This window comes from Lactuca sativa, chromosome 8 (genome assembly GCF_002870075.4).
Source record: "Lactuca sativa cultivar Salinas chromosome 8, Lsat_Salinas_v11, whole genome shotgun sequence".
In the NCBI taxonomy this organism is placed as follows: Eukaryota; Viridiplantae; Streptophyta; class Magnoliopsida; order Asterales; family Asteraceae; genus Lactuca; species Lactuca sativa.
In genome coordinates, this window is record NC_056630.2 from 110,279,436 (window position 1) to 110,296,335 (window position 16,900).

General features: G+C 34.3%; 2 protein-coding genes across 3 annotated transcripts; both read right to left on the bottom strand.

The window, feature by feature from the left end:
- Positions 1-864: 864 nt before the first annotated feature.
- LOC111893157 (phosphoinositide phospholipase C 2) lies at positions 865-3,616 on the bottom strand. Its single transcript, XM_023889221.3, has 9 exons — positions 3,347-3,616; positions 3,053-3,252; positions 2,835-2,970; positions 2,580-2,744; positions 2,255-2,505; positions 2,022-2,139; positions 1,813-1,947; positions 1,624-1,710; positions 865-1,550 (listed from the first exon to the last, which is right to left on the bottom strand). The coding sequence occupies exons 1-9, from the start codon at positions 3,614-3,616 to the stop codon at positions 1,230-1,232; spliced, it is 1,683 nt and encodes a 560-aa protein (XP_023744989.1). The 3' UTR covers positions 865-1,229.
- LOC111893156 (phosphoinositide phospholipase C 4) lies at positions 3,538-8,738 on the bottom strand. Of its 2 annotated transcripts, XM_042897874.2 has the most exons (10): positions 8,187-8,738; positions 7,553-7,885; positions 7,204-7,461; positions 6,901-7,115; positions 6,250-6,367; positions 5,992-6,144; positions 5,826-5,912; positions 5,498-5,708; positions 3,794-3,849; positions 3,538-3,619 (listed from the first exon to the last, which is right to left on the bottom strand). In XM_042897874.2, exons 1-9 carry the CDS (start codon positions 8,508-8,510, stop codon positions 3,797-3,799), a joined length of 1,752 nt encoding a protein of 583 aa, XP_042753808.1. In that variant the 5' UTR covers positions 8,511-8,738; the 3' UTR covers positions 3,538-3,619; positions 3,794-3,796. The 2 variants fall into 2 exon arrangements, with proteins under 2 accessions (XP_042753808.1, XP_023744988.1); XM_023889220.3 differs by lacking the exons at positions 3,538-3,619; positions 3,794-3,849 and having other exon boundaries at positions 5,234-5,708; positions 8,187-8,737.
- Positions 8,739-16,900: the final 8,162 nt, after the last annotated feature.

Consider the following 16,900-nt stretch of genomic DNA (forward strand, 5'->3'; position numbering starts at 1 on the left):
AACTTGGAGAGAAAATGTCTATTCTAGTACAAATTAAATGTTTAAGTTAAAAAATACATGCACATAAATTATCATAAAGATAAACAAAGAATATACAAGGAAACGATAATAATCCTAAACCTATATGAAACACCCCTCTCATGCTATGAGACAATCTTATTTCACATTTTCAACATTTTGCATGTCGTTTTCGTTTCTTCCGTAATATTTCACATTTTCAACAATTAGTTGACCTAGATCACATCACACATCTCACTGTTATCCCATAGTTGGTGTGAATCATGCTTTATATGGATGTCTCACCTAAGGCCATAACTCATTCATAAGCCTACACACCCAACACCTCATACTAAGGATACTCTTTATAAACACTCTAGTCCCCTCACTAGCAACATAGTCGCTCAAATACCAACAACTCCATGGCACTCTACCCATAATCGTATGCCAGTTCCCTTAAGGACCACCTTGTCTTCAACTTGACTCACAATATGGTCATACTATTCTCAACACGTCCACATCAGTCACAACTCACACCTCTATATTGATCAACACATAATTGATACTCTAAATCCAACACGAATTAAAAGATCCAATGAAACTGTCTATTACTCCAAGGACCCGTACCTACTTCCTAACATAAACATGATCAAAGATAATGAGCCCCATCTTTACAAACTCATAATCATCATATACTCATGTCTCCAATAACCTACCTAGATCACACACCTAACCACATAATCCCCACATCACAATATGTTCATTGAAGCACAAAAAAGGTCTCTCAAAACTCCACAACACACCCAACATCTTAAATAATATATAGATTCTTGGACGACAAAGGTAAACCATGTTAGAGTTTATAAATGATATATAAATTCTTTTATAGATTGAATGTTTAGGTTAAAAATAAAGAAAACAAATAATCTAATTATGGTCTTCAGAGAGAAAGATAAATACAAGATACACAAGGAAACGATAATAATCATAACCTATATGAATACTCACAATGACTTGTCACATCAAGTAACTGAAACTCGTATTAGGATTTTATGCTCTTTCACATTGTCTCAGTTGTTTTCGAGATTACAAATGCAACTACCACTAAGAAACGCTCGATAACCCGGTTCATTTATTCATGTACAAGTAGCCTCCTTGACTCTTTAAAGGGTTGGATATAATCAGTAATATAACCAAAGATCCTTTGAATCCAATGGAATGTAGGAAATAATCTAACTTATGGGAATCACAAGTTCAAAACGCATGAGAAGCTTTATGAACCTATATTTTTCGCCTTTTTTGTTATACAATGGGACACAACGTATGCCTGTTCTCAACTCTGAAACAGGTAAGCAAGTTTGGCCTCCAAACTCATTTTTCTTGGTGGTGTCATTATCTTTAACCACAATTCTTAACAATGCCAATTCCGGGACCTTAATCGGAAATTCAAACTCCTCATTCCAAAGTGGCCACCAATCATCCTCAATTGTCTTGGTTTTATACATTCTTGGAGATTTATCATCATCAGCATCCTCATATCCATATACTCCCACCTACCAATGATTTCACCATATCTTCAAACAATGGTAAAATAAACAAAGATAGGGAAAATTCGATCCAACTCACTTTTGCATAGAAGTCAGGTGGAGAACAGTAATCGAAGTGAGCATGATGAAACTCCGAATGCCATCCTTCTCCCATGTAAATTTTTACCTTTTCAACAACATAAAGGGAGATGATTAATTAATTAATTAATATATGATCATGTGAATGACAACTTAGAATTGCTGCCTTTTTGTTAGATTTCCAATCAACCTTCAAAATTTTCTTGACTTCATTGGGACGAAAGCTCAGGTCCCCATCACATAAAAACTTTGGTTTCTTCACGTATCCACGACCACCATTGGCTCGGAACATTCCTTGCATCAACCACAGATTCTTTCCATATCCCTGAAAAAAATGGAGATTCTTTTTGTAAATATATAGTTGAAAAAAAATATATATATATATACATACATGCATACCTGCATGTTGAATGCAACCATTTGAGCTCCATGCTTCCAACCATGAAATGGACTGTAATTAGACGAATCAAGACGCGTCCCTTTAGGGTACACCCTCAGTATATTCCTCTCTGTGAATCTAGATCCATATCAAATATCAATCAAGAAAGATTTGGATTTCAGTTTATTTGATTCAAGAAAGGTTTGGATTTCGCCTCAAAATCAAAACTTTTTAAAGGGTATTGTATTTGTACCTCACGATTTGTTGCCCATGTTCTTGGCAAGCTTCTACAAGGGCCTGTTCACTCAAGCTAAGACGTTTGTATTTATTTGGGTCAACATGTAGAGAATCAAGCAGGTTTCCTTTATGCTTTACAGCATGGATAAAGATCAAGTCCTTGTACTCAGGGACTTCACCCTGTAGATCTTCCTCAGGATGCCTACTTTCTTCATCTGAACCTTCTTTGCTTTTCAAGCAGTCAAAAATGGTCCCTGATTTTATATTCTGTTGCAAAAAGAATATCTTATGTTACACCAATCATACAATAATAATAATAATAAATCAAGAAATCAAATTACATTAGTCATTTTCTTATCATCCACAGTCTCTGGCTCCAAAGACTCATTTGGTGGTTTTGTTGAGATGATGATCTTCTTCTTTAGTTCCTCAGGTGAGGGTAGTTTAGTCAATTTATGATCTTTGTCTGGGAGAAGCAGCATGTCCTGAAACGTGCTTTTCACCATCTACAAAATTAACAGTTTTGTAAGTTTTCTTTCAGTAATGGGGAAGAATAATCAAGATTCAAGAAACAGAAAGGTTTTATTTTTACTCACAAGTGCCACTTTATCGCGTAGTTTTTTGTTGAGATGATCTTCAAAAGTGATAACAACTGGATATTCGGAAGCATGGAAGGCGTAATCCTTGATAACTCTCAAACATTTCCTCAGTTTTACAGATGAGGTTAGAGTCCTTTACAGAAAGAAGAATCGTATTAGTGATATTACATTATTACCCTTCTAACATGAAGCAAAATAATCAACTTGATAGATACCTTCCATGACAAACATTTATATCGGTATTTGTCGAATTTGGCCAAAGATCCAATTCAATACCTCTTACACCTTTCTGTAGGGCCCTTATGATAGGTCTAACACTACTGTCACTTGTAAACTGGTTACCAGTTAAATAAGTATTGTGACTTGTGTATATATAATAATGAGAAAGTGGAGATTTCATGTCATCAAGAATCGTCTGAAAGGATCAAAGATATGTTCTTGTGAGATTTCATGCTTCAGAACTCATTTAAAAAAGATCATCATAAGGGTAAAATTTATAGAAAAATTACTTGAAGAGGATAGTTGAGGTCGCTGTATAAATATTGCAAGAGATGCAGGCCTTTGTGTTGAAGATTGTGATGTTTTGCTCTGTTGAAAATGGCTTGGGCATCAGCATCAGTTTGTTCTTGATATTCTGTCAAGAAATCATGAAGATTTTGAACACTCATTATACCATCCTCTGAGTAGTTTGAAACCACTTGTTTAAGATCTTCTGGAAGTGCATCTCCTTTTGGCCTGAAATGCCTCAAGAAGCAACCGAATACCTCAAAAGATTGCATTATCTACAGAAGATGGAAAGAGAGGTGAATTATTATATATATATGTGGAACAGAAGATGTGAAAGTGATTGCTTCCAATGATTGAAAAGGAATGGGGTATCAAAAAGGGGAAATAAAAACTTTAAAGATTCTAGCTTCATTAATATTGCCCCATATGAAAGTGAGAATTATTCTTACCAGCTAATATTCCAAATTCCATTCTTTTGCTTCTCTTTCTATTCCTGGAATATCTTCTGCATAAGATACATGTTTTCCATCATCACTCGCATATTTTTGTGAGATTATTGCAAAAAAATGAATAGCCTTTTATTTCATACACATATGATTAACAAACAAATAAGAGTTACATATGTAAATCAACATAAAAGTGAAAAATACACACAATATAGTACTTGCAAACGTGATTTTATATAAATTAACAACAGATACAATGTTGACTACAATCCAAAATACATACTTGAATGATGATCAACACGTGATGAAGATTCCAAATCAGATAGAGGACACAACAATCAATTTAAGTGTAGTAACATAAATTGGCCAAACGAATTAACTGTCAAACTGACAGTTAATAAACGAAATTAGTATTAAAAATAGAAATTAATTTTGTATCTTAAAGTTATAAACAAATATGGGATTGTCAAGAAAGCCTAAGAACCCTGAGGGCCATGGTCATATCTTTGACAATTAAATCTTCATACATTTTTATATAATCTTGGTTAGCTCAGCCCATTTCCTTAGTCAAAAGGCCTCAATCCCTAGTTTATTGAACTTTTCAATCAACCAAGGACTTATAAGGCCTTTAGTGTTTTCTCATTCTACATACAAATATTTTCTATTCAAAGTTCAAACACCAACAATATCCCATGTTTGAATGGAAAATAAGGTAATCTAGAGCAACTATAATATTTTCTATCATGGAGGCTCAATATGATAAGCATAAGAAAAAGTGTTAAGAAACTTGAACATTTCTTACATCGCTATTTGGATTTACTTTGTGGGTTGTGAACTAAATCTATGCATAATTCAATTCTTATGGTTTCCTAGTTCATGTGAGTTTTAGAGAGCAAACATATCTTTGTCCTCAAAGACGCGATCACGCATCAATCTCATATAGGGAATGCCAATCAAGAATAATTTGTAGTTAGCATCACATATCATCATCACAAGATAATTCTAAGACTAGAGGATATATATATATATATATATATATATATATATATATATATATATATAGTATAAAGTAACCCAAAGTTAGTTCATTGTGTCTTTTGGGTATGTATGTACTCTTGAATAGTGCATGCCGATTATCTTCCACTATCCTTTGCACAGGTGCTGAAATGGCGGAATGATTGTCATCATAATCTCCAAGTTTTCTAAGGACCTTTTCTATATAATAGGATTGAGTGGGAGTATATGATTCAAAATTACACCAACTACTCCCATGTCTTTCATGTGTCTTTCATGTGGAAGGAGGAATGTAACATTTTCTTGGGTTGGTTTATAACATCTAAACTCATCCCCATAGATATTAATTTCCCAAATGCCTTAGTCAATACTTTATTCAATTCATCAATCAACCGATATAAGGCCTTTAGTGTTCCTATGTGGGACAAGTTCCAACAAGATATACAGAGGTTTTATTTCAAAACTAAAAGATTACAACTCTTTCCTACAACAAACAACACAATCTCATTGCAAGAATATTTAGAGCAAGTCAAACCCAACTCTAAGAATGAATGATGAGCTAATCTAAGTGCATAATATACACTAGAAAACAAGACATGTGATACCTAATTTACATGAATTCGAAGCGCACAAGTAACCTTGCAGATGTATATTGATCTCCTTTACGATTACAAAGAGGGATTGCACGAATACCTGGCCTCAATTCTGATACAGGCAGACAAATTTGGCCAGCAAAATCATCTTTTTCTGACATGTTGTAATCATGTACTTCAATTCGAAGAAAAGCTAATTCAGGAACTGCTAATGGAAATGTAAACTCTTCATTCCAAACAGGTGTCCAGTTGTCCTCTTTGATCTTTGTTTTTTTCATTTTCTTATCAACAGGTGCTCCAGCTATACCCACCTGTCTCATTAATCCACCATTTCATATACTATTTAGTTACCATTTCATTTAAACATATATATATTTTAATAGTACAGCTTTGATTGTTAAGTTAAGAGAGTAAAGATAATTAATTACCCTGGTGTAGAAATCTGGTGGGGAGTATTTATCAAAATGAGTTTTTTTAAAATCAAAACGCCATCCATCTCCCATATAGATTTTCACCTGTTAATTAACATGATCACATTGTGAGAAGAGTTATTCCATGTTTTGTATGTTTAGCTAAAAGGGTCTTAATTTAAACCTTTAAAGATGTTTGGGGTGGAAGCTTTGCTTTACGATTAAACACCTCATTCGTGGGCCCTTGTCTCATTAAAAACTCTGGTTTTTTCACATAACCACAACCTCCATTAGCTCTAAACATTCCATGCATTAACCACAGTGATCTACCATATCCCTGAATTAAATATCAAAGTTAACACATTAGTTACTAATAATAACATTGTAAGGGACATAATATCAAAGAACTTGTTGTTTAAGAAACTGTGTCCTAAGTCCTAACCTGCATATTAAATGCAACCATCTGAGCTCCATGTAGCCAACCGATTAGTGGCTTGTAATTGGTGGAGGTTATGCGTGTTCCCTTGGGATAGATCCTTAGAATATTCTTTTGGCTGAACCTAAAAACCAAATATTCACAATACAAATAATTAATATAGAATTGATACCATAAAATTCGTATTATTAATCTGTAACACCCTAAACCCTAAGCTATAGACTAGCCCAATAAACGTTGTATCAAACTTTTCACTTTCTATCCATTTGGAATGAGTTGTTATAAACTTTCTCTCTTAAATTCCTTCTCACTCAACAGCAACAACAATAGGGAACACCCAAGTTCCATAACAATGTGGTGGGGGAGTTATAGGCAGCCTCTACCTGAGGGTAGGGAGACTGCTTCCATAGATGACCTTCAGCATAAGAAGCAAAAAAATTAAATTGCAAGATCACACTATATCTCCTGCATATGAGACACCAGCCCATAATGAAAAAATAAACAATGGTGTGTGTAACTAAAGAAAAAACAGATACACGCAATAAAGCTTAGAATAGTGAGGAGTAATGGTAAACTGGTGAATACTATTTGGATACTAGCAATATAAGTTGAATGTACAGATGGAGCAGTTTAGTTTTTTATCTAAATAATTTATACCTTACTACATCATGTCTATGATTTTCTACAGCCTTTTCAAGTGCTTGTTCAGCCAAACTCAGGCGCCTAACTTTGTCCTTTTCAACTTTCAATGCATCCTTCAATCCACCTTTTGGTTTGCCAGCATGAATTGCAATTAGCCTCTTGTAAATAGGAGATAAAGGTGATATTTTGCCCTCATTGTCAACATCATGGTCACTCCTATCACTTCCAGACTGCAACATATAAACACACAAATTCATTTAGCAAACACCCACATGGTAAAACTGATTGATAAGACTCAGTTATCATTGTGGGACAAACCTTAAAACATTTTTCTTCATATGATCCATTTCTTGAAGGCTCTTCACTCCAAGAATCATCATCATCAGAAGAGGAAGAAGAAGAAGAAAGGCGGCTCTTTCTTGAGCTACCTTGCTTGTCATCTTCGGCTTCAAGGTACTCTTTTGGGGGTTTGGTTGAAATCAAGATCCTATACTTTAAGCTCTCGGGTGTTGGAAATTCTTCCAATTTTTCTGATTCAGGGAAATATAGCATTGGCCCAAATGTTTCAGTGACCATCTACAATAACAGAAAACAGGGATATGAACGATATGAACAACATGGTGATGTGATTAGATGATTACATTTCACAGAATAGAAAAATATTCACCTGAGCTACTTTTGCTTGAAGATCAGGTGTAAGGTGGTCTTCGAGTGTTATGATGACTGGATAGGGAGAAGCCACGAAGGCATACTCTTTGATTGCTTTCAAACACCTCAAGAGTTCTACAGGGCTCGTCAGGGTCCTTCCATGAAGAACATGCACATGCTTTTTTGATGAGTTTGGCCATAGATCAAGTTCTATGACTCTTACACCTCGTTTGAGTGCTTTGATGATTGGAACTTCACTGCACTTGCTGCTTAACTGGTTCCCAGTCAAGTAAGAGTTGTGGCCGGTGTATATGAAGTAATGGGATAAGGGAGCAGTCATATCTTGGTGAACCTAAAATTGAAATCCATGGTTTTTTGTTAAGAACGATTGAATGTGTTACGAGTTCACTTTCTCTGCAGTTTCAGCCAAGAAAATGCGAATTGTTGGATGAAAGTAGTGCCAAGAACATATGAATCGCCCTTGATTGACCGAGAAAAGGCCAACACTAGTTATGGATTTAAGCTAAAAATCGAAGTTCCGATCTGGTTTTTTAGATCAAACTTAGTACTCACACGAACCAAAACGTATATGGACTTGTTAAAATCCCTACTAACAAAATAACAGAAACAGCAGTTGATCAAATCGAAGATACCTGTGATCTAATTGGGGGATTAAGGTCGACGCTGAAGAGGAAGTGATGGAAATCCTCTAGAGAAAGAGCCTTCCTATTAATAAACTTGGCAAGATGATGCCGCTTGTGAAGTATCTGCTCAACTATACGCTCAGCTTCAGAAATCGAAGAATCGTGTTCATTGTCGCCCTGGTAATCCTCCAAAAACCGCCGGAGCTGATCTGCCGTCATGTGGATCCCATCGTCGGAGTACTTCTTGAATGCTTCTTTGACGTCAGTCGGCGGCTCTGCTTCCGATATCTTGAACTTCCTAGTAAAACACCAGCAAACCCTGTAATTCCCCATTACCCTTTCACTCGGCCTGTAAGATTCTCTCCAGCTTTTTAGGGTAACCAAATACAAATGTGGGTAATGGGAAATCCGGAATTTGTGCGAGTGCGTATATATAGAACATACTGACTTTACGCGATGGTGAAGCACACGCTTCTCGTTGTAGTAGATTCTTCACAGATGGAGCGATGAGAGAGAATATGTGTGTGTGTGAAATGTCGATCCTTCTGATTGATTTCGTGTCGTTGATTGCCATATGAACACGCACACCACTGACAAAGCATCAGTCGATTGGAATTATTAAAGTATTCCCTTCCCGCCTTATTTAAATATTATCCGTCCAACAAATAATATGACTATTCATGTTGCAAATCTGATTAATGATGATCATAGTTTTGTAATGTTTGGTAGTTAGAAAATTCATTTCTAATTTTTATTTTGATAGTTTATTAGGTGTGAAACTCATATATTAGGTGAGTTTATGTAAATATATATATATATATATATATATATATATATATATATATATATATATATATATATATATTAAATTTAAATAATTTGAGAAGTTTGAATTTATAATAAAAATAAGAAAAATTTTGAATTATTAAAATTAATGAGACTTTAATACATTGAATATATTAAATATATAAACATTTTCTAATAAATACTTTATATATATATTACATTACATATTAAATGTGGATTTTTACTTTAATAAAATGAAAAATACAATAAAATGACAAGTGGAAAATAGAAATTTCAAAAATTCTAGAAAATGTTATGTGACAAAATGAATGAGAAAAAGACATGAGACAAAAAAAAAAAACTTTCATTTATTAGAAAGGAGGAATATGATTATTGTCATGGTAGCCTAACAAACTTATCTATAAGAGTGAGCATAATGACCAAAAAACTTAATCAAAACCCAATTAACCGATAAACCTGAACCATTTTTAAAATCGATGGTTCAGTTTGTATTTTTTCCTAACCGATGACTCACGGTTCGGTTATGGTTTTATAGATTAACCGAACCATTATTAACCGAAACGATAACTATATATTTATATATATATATATATATATATATATATATATATATATATATATATATATATATATTACATTATATATAAAATAATATAGTTCAACTTATTCAAGTGCAATTAATTTTAAAAAAAAAAGTCATTAATGCTCACTTATCAGTAGACATGATTGAGGAATGAAACCATCTACGGTTGCACACACACAAACACATGCAATAAGCAATCATGCATTGTGCTAAGACAATTGATTAATTTGGTAATTCTTAATTCTACAATTTCTAAAAGTTTAGCAGAGTTGATTGGAGGCCGGATTCAAATACAAAAGTTATATGTTTTAGTTTATTATTATAAGATTTCAAAAGCTTACAAAAATTGTTGGTCCAATATTTTTTGTATTCGTTTTCATTTTTTATACCAATATACTTTCATTTTGAATCATTTTTTAACATTATGGTTAACCAATATTAACCATTAATCAAAACCATTAACCATAACCATTAGATACCAAAACGCATTAACCAATAGTAATGGTTATGGTCCGATTTTGTTCAATAACCGAACCAAACCGCCTCATACATACCTCTACTTATCATTTTTGGTTTAAATGATCTTTTTTTTTTTTTTTTTTTGCATTATAGAGGTATGAAGTCTATTTTAACCTGTTTATTTGGGACTTAGACTTGTTTTAACCAGTTTCCATTGTTAAGTCATGTCTATGTGAGATTATGGAGGCCACATGTTGTCTTGTTGTCTAACGTGTCTTTCTACTCAATACATATGCCAATGCTTTAGTAAAAGTCATTGCTTTCTGGGTAACATCAAAAAACTTTTACACCCTCAAGAATATAAACACAATAACAGCCAACATCGAGTTTTGGGTTTGACTTGGAATTAATTAATTATTTTTTAAATTAATTAAAGGTTAAATTCTCCATTTGAGGAGATGGGTCTTTGAACAATGATAACTGGAATCGCAAGACGAAAGACGCCAGAGTGTAGGATAATGATTTGCCTTGCATTGTCACATGTTAATATGTTCCTTACTTCTTTGTCAATATTACTCTTTTGTCGCATGTTAATCTGCTCAAATGCGTTGTTATACAAATTTTTGGGAAATTTTGAAATGCAAATCTCATGGTTTCCAGATCTGTTGACTAATTGAGATAATAGAGTTTGTTCGTACGGGTTCAAAGATTCCTTTTAAAGATCCATGTTTCAATTTGGAATTTGTTCTAAGGGTTCAAAGGTTCTTTTTAACTATGATGTTTCGATTTCGATATGGGTTTCAATTTCAAAATTTAATTATTGATTTTCTTTTGATTACTGATTCATCTTATTTAAAGGTTCTTCCAAATTTTCTTGATTCCGAGAAACACTAGAAATCCAACAAAAAAAGAGCAATTATTTAATACCTAGTCCGACAATCAACCTGTTATTTTGATTCGAGTATGCAAGGGGTAACAACCAAAACTGATTTTTGGGGTTAACATTTTGAAGGTCCGACATGTGTTCCTCCCCAGATCTCAGAAAACATGTTGTAGGGTTCTTATAAGAGGATAAGTCAAGCACTCGACTTTCGTGGGTTAACCCGGAGCTTTCAAGAACAATCAAAAAACTTTTACACCCTCCGATCAGAACTTGAGATGGATTTTAGAGATGAAGTTTGATTCACAGAACCAACACGAAAGTGAGAATGCATATGTTCTTCAGCTTCTAAAGGAAACATTATTTAGGTCTTTGAGTCAAACAAGTCGCCGGTGACGTGTCAAATATTCAGACAAGTGGCAAGTGAGGTGACATTACTTTAATGATTTGTTAAATGGTACCTGCCGAGTACGAAGGGGTTCACCGGGTGACCCCTTCATATTTTTCATAATGACATTTTAAAACCTAAAATGCAAAAAAAAAAAAAAAAAAAAAAAAAAAATCACAAACGACCATTTAAATCAAACCGATAAGTTTGTTGGACTATAGTGACATTAGCCCTCAAAATAATTATACATTTATACTTTAAAATAGTTATTCCCTAAAGCAACTCCCCAAGAAGGCGGAACATAGAAAACCCGAACTTGTATTTATGTTTAGTCTTGAAAAAGAAACTTTAATTTAATTTTATGGTTTTAATATATTATTTATTGAGGTATTTATAATATATTGAAGGTTGTCACCTAATAAACCTTGAAAATGGTTCGTGAGACATATCTTTTCCCAGCTAATATTAAATATTTGTTCGTTCTCAACGTAAAATTCAACCATGTAGACAACAATTATAAATTTATAGGTAACTGTGAAATGTAATCATCTTATCAGATGAAGACTCCTGTTGTCATCTACTTCCATATGTCTAAGGGTCTCAAAAGAATATAATATATGTTTTAACAAAAGCTTGTTTAATAACAAATTTTTTAAATTACATAATAACTTGAATCATTATATATATATATATATATATATATATATATATATATATATATATATATATATATATATATATATATATATATTATTGGAGATTTTAGGTTACAATAACAATGTACTTATGAAATTTCACATAACACTTATGAGTATATGCAACCTAAAATATATTATGACTTTTCAATATTAATTGCAACATACTTTATGAAAAAAAATTAAAACCCTATGATGATCGAAAATCATAGATATAAAACATGCATTTTCTTAAACTGAATGAAACTAATCAGACTCTTTGAAGATCTCCTTGAAAACTAGCTCCAACTGTGTGGTAGCCTCTAATGCGTCACACCCAAACTCCTAGGATGTAACACATGTTTCAGGTAAATAGTTCATTTATGTTTATGGCATTTTGAGAATTTTAGCTGTGGGTTTTATGGTGGCCACGACGTGGTGAAGGATGCACCACGACGTGGTCATGATCAAAAGAAGCGTGCAACATCAGTCTGGGCCACGACATGGCATAGTATTGGCCATGAAGTGGCGAGCGCCAACATGCAAAACCGAAATTTTACGAGTTTTGTGCCTTATTTAAGGGATGTGATGGCTAGGGTTTGTACACCCTCAGCTTCCCTCACCTCCCTTTCGACCTAGAGAAAACCCTAGTCTCTATTGCTGATCTTGTGAGCTTTTGTGGTGGTTTTTGGTCCTTTGAATGAGAAGAAGAAGTTTTTGGTGCATTATTCTAACAAGAAAATCTCATCATCATCATTTTTAGTGGTGGTTCTTGTAGGGTGCCCGGTGTTGCACCGACAACACCTACTTTTTACCTAGTGGACAAATTTTCGATTTTTTTACCTATTTTTTTCTGCATTGACAACACCTACTTCAACATCAGAAACACCTAGTATGTGTTCCTGCGTGCACCCCTAATCTTATAGGTTTTATAGGTTATAATTCAATGCATGAGGCGAAATAACTTAACCTTTAAGTTCACATGCAACCTATTTGGATCTAGGTTTTCTCTACTGATAGCTATAATGTATGAACATCAAAGAACCCCAGCCTATCCTAATATTATAAAAAATAAAAAGGATTGGGGTTTACACACCTTTTGATTATTATTGTAAAAACCAAACAATTCCCCTCTTTAAGTCTCTTGGAAAGTTAACACCAAAAGCTTGATGTCTCTAATGGTTTGTACCCAAACTATACCAATGGAAGACTTGAAATGAGAGATGACAGGGCAGCAGAAATTTGACTCTTCTTGCTTTAGGTATGCTTAGACGAAAATAGGGAATTTAGAGGATCTTATTTATAATTGATCGGCAAACCCTAGATAACCCTAATTTGAAATAAAATAATATTATTTTAAATCTGACTTTATCTAGTTTCCTTATTATCTATATGGAGCATTCTAGAAACCCTAGGAGGCTCCCTAATTTCGGCCACCATAGGAACATTTCAGAATCTCTCTTTTGTTCAACTTTTGAACAATCACAACTATGACATCTCCAATTTCACGGCCAGAAAAGACCGATTTGTTTATGCTTTATATAAAAATCAGAGTATCTTTTTGAAAAATGATATTGCGGAATTTGTTCCCAAAATATGATAAAGATACTATCAAATCATTTCCGAAGAAATGCATATTAATTATATTAAAAACATTGGGATGTCATCATCAATACAATACATAAGCATAAACGGAAAATAACATAAGCCTTACAACATTTATTATTCTACTGGCCTATAATCCATAATTCTCTCATCTGTTCGTCACACTGGTGCTCTTGTGCCATTACCTGTAATACAAGAAATTGAGTGGGTCAGGCTTGGGAGTCTGGTGAGCACATAGGGTTTTCAACCCACAATAATTAAATTCTTTTACTTTCATCAAATCATTCAACCCGATTGCCCGTTCCCGTTATCCTCACTTTATGTCCATAAAACATCTAATTAAGGTACCTAGCCTAGGGATTATCTTCAGGATTGACAATAATGCTTAGGGGATTCTTTAGCAATATATGTCAGTAAGGAAACCATGAGGGGGATGGAGTACACCTGGTGAACACGTAGTTCAAAAACACCTACATGTTGCGAGTCTGCCAGCGTTCCACTGGACTGTATATAATAGTTTGTGGTCGTCATCTATACTCCGCTAAACGACTGGATCAACTTTAAATTCAAGGACTCTCATCATTTATCTCATCTTTCATCTACCCATTTTTACCCAACATATTTATAGGTATAAAACACATATACAGTTTAAATCAAGTAAAAACATGTATAAATCGTTCATCCAACATAGATACTGGGAAAAAAATAATAGGAACATATAGCATGTAATTTATATTAAATACTTCATATCTGTGTGTAAGACTAAAGTAACTATGTGTCACACCCCAAAACCGGAACGGCGGAAACGTTTTGGGGTGGATGACGTCATGTCAAGTATCACAACACATGCATTATAGTAATCAAAGTACAACAAAACATTGCATTAATAGTAATAGTTTTTACATGGTTACATTACAATACATCAAAGTAATACAGACAAATGTAATAAGTACAACAAGGTACTAAGCTATCTTCATCAACAGCTCCTAGGATGTACCTGTCTAATTTCTGACCTGAGAATACAAGTTATTTAAAAAGCGAGTATCAGCATTTTTACAAATGCTGGTGAGTTCATAAGTATTTAGTGACATTTCATTCAAATAGCTTTATAAAGTAATAGTTTAAGTGTTTACAGTACATTAGAGTTCTTTCCAGAAAATCCTATATTTTCTTTAATAAAAGCAGCCTTCTACTAAGACTGGTCAGTGTTTTGTGGTAAAAAGTGGTTTTTCCTTAATTGCTATCATTATCAAAATACTAAATTTGATTATTAAAGAAAGCAAGAGACAACAGGGAAATAACATATGCCTCAACAGTGAGGACTGCTGACTAAGGCAAAGGAATCATAGACTCCAGGAGAGTATCGAACTAACGACAAGCCTGGTTCGGTTTAACAAGTAGAGACTCAGACCCCATAAGGTACCAAATGAAATGTACAACTAGTAAGGTCTAAAACAGTGAAAAACAGACCCCATACAGTATCAAATGAAAGATACGTCTTGTAAGGTCAAAATAGAGAAAACAGACCCCAGACAGTATCAAATGAAAGATACGTCTTGTAAGGTCAAAACAGAGAAAACAGACCCCAGACAGTATCAAATTAAAGATACGTCTTGTAAGGTCAAAACAGTGTGACTCTGAAAATGAATTACCAACATACAGTGTAAATTGCCGGTGAAATACCGTTACCTTAAAGCCAATGAATTATAAGGTAACCCGGGATACTCGTAACCATACTGACTAGAGTACCAGACGCCCTACGAGCGTCTAAAATATGACATTTGTCACCCGTTGGCTTGGTAGGCCGAGACTGTAGCTAGCAGTCTGGGTGCGGGGTTGTCAATCCCGTATAGATCTATACACACAATGTCTGCTCTCCCTACAGGAGATTCTGGTTACCAACTAGACGACGGAGAAGGTCGTGTCTTGAAGATGCATCTCAAATAGTGGGTAGAGACTTCCAAATAGTGGGTAGTGTGTAAGTGCTGAACTAGAGGTAGAGACTTCCAAATAGTGGGTAGTGTGTTTCTAATGTAAGTGTAGACTAGAGGTAGAGACCCTTAACTGTATTGACTAGAGAATTCATGTATGCCCATACTCATATACATAATATATAACTAATGAATCAAACGACCTTCGGACAGCCATCCGATCCCACCAGACCACATCTCAACGAAGAAAAGGAAATAGGGCGGACGAGCCTTCCTAAGTCTTTCAATCATTACTTATATGTACCTATATAAGCACAAACATACATCTAACTACGACTGAGTGTGTATCAAGTAGAAGTGATTCTTGTGAAGTAGGAGTGTCTAACAAGTGAAGTAGGAGCGGTCGCAAGTGAAGTAGGAGTGTCGAACAAGTGAAGTAAGAGCGGTCGCAAGTGAAGTAGGAGTGTCGAACAAGTATAAGCGTATCACGAAGTAGAGACGACAATAAGTGAAATAAGAGCGTCTATCAGGTATAAGCGACTACAAGTATAAGTGAAATAGAGACAATAACTGGTATAAGCGTATCACGAAGGAAATGCGTTATCAAGTAGGATTTTTAAATAAGTAAAAGCGAAGCAGCAGTAACAAACAAGTAAAAGTATACATCGTGAAAGGAACTTTGATGAAAACCTTGGAAACCTTTATATTTAGGAAAATCGCATTTGGTGTTCTTGGTAAAATAAGTTTGAAAGCCTTTAAAATCTTTGGAACCTTTATAAACCAGTTTAAAATGAATTTAGATAAAACAGTATCAGTAAGAGTTTTGAAACAATTGAAAACCATTATAGTATCCTACTCGGTAAAACAGTGTAAAGTGTGGTAAAATCTTGTGCATGCGGGTTATCAATCACATGTGATTGATATGATAATTGGCATGTTTAACTTGTATTCCCCCCTATAAAACATGTAAAAACATTAAAAGGTTCATTCAGGGGTATGAACTCACCTGGCGTAAGTAGGTCCGACGAAGGTGCCATTTGGGCGTTCGGTGTCACGTAAGGACTCGAACACACTCAATGACCTAATTAACATATGATAACATATGTTCACATACAATTAGTATATTCAATACTAATTAAACAAGTATACGCACTCAAAGGAGCGAAAAACACTTTGGTTAAGTGTTTGGGTGTCCCGGGTAGCATCTAAAGGTGTGTATGGCTTAGGAATGGAGTTTACTCTCCGAGAGTAACCCCTTATTACTTAGTTTACGGCCCATGGACTACTCACCATGATTTTACGGCCGTAAACTCATGGTGAAGGGTTCTAGTGTGCTAAAGTGTCTCATATCAATTGTAGATTTATGCTAGGCTCAAATATCAAATGTGTGAATGGG

Bases quoted from the DNA above. Each gene is read 5' to 3' on its own strand.
- LOC111893156 (XM_023889220.3), bottom strand. From the start codon at position 8,510: ATGGGGAATTACAGGGTTTGCTGGTGTTTTACTAGGAAGTTCAAGATA. The intron at 7,462-7,552 runs GTGAATATTTTT...CTGTTATTGTAG, and splicing joins TTCAAGCAAAAGTAGCTCAG to ATGGTCACTGAAACATTTGG. The intron at 6,145-6,249 runs GTTAGGACTTAG...TATTTAATTCAG, and splicing joins TGGTTGCATTTAATATGCAG to GGATATGGTAGATCACTGTG.
- LOC111893157 (XM_023889221.3), bottom strand. From the start codon at position 3,616: ATGCAATCTTTTGAGGTATTCGGTTGCTTCTTGAGGCATTTCAGGCCA. The intron at 2,745-2,834 runs GTGAGTAAAAAT...TTAATTTTGTAG, and splicing joins TACGCGATAAAGTGGCACTT to ATGGTGAAAAGCACGTTTCA. The intron at 1,551-1,623 runs GTGAGTTGGATC...AATCATTGGTAG, and splicing joins CACCTGACTTCTATGCAAAA to GTGGGAGTATATGGATATGA.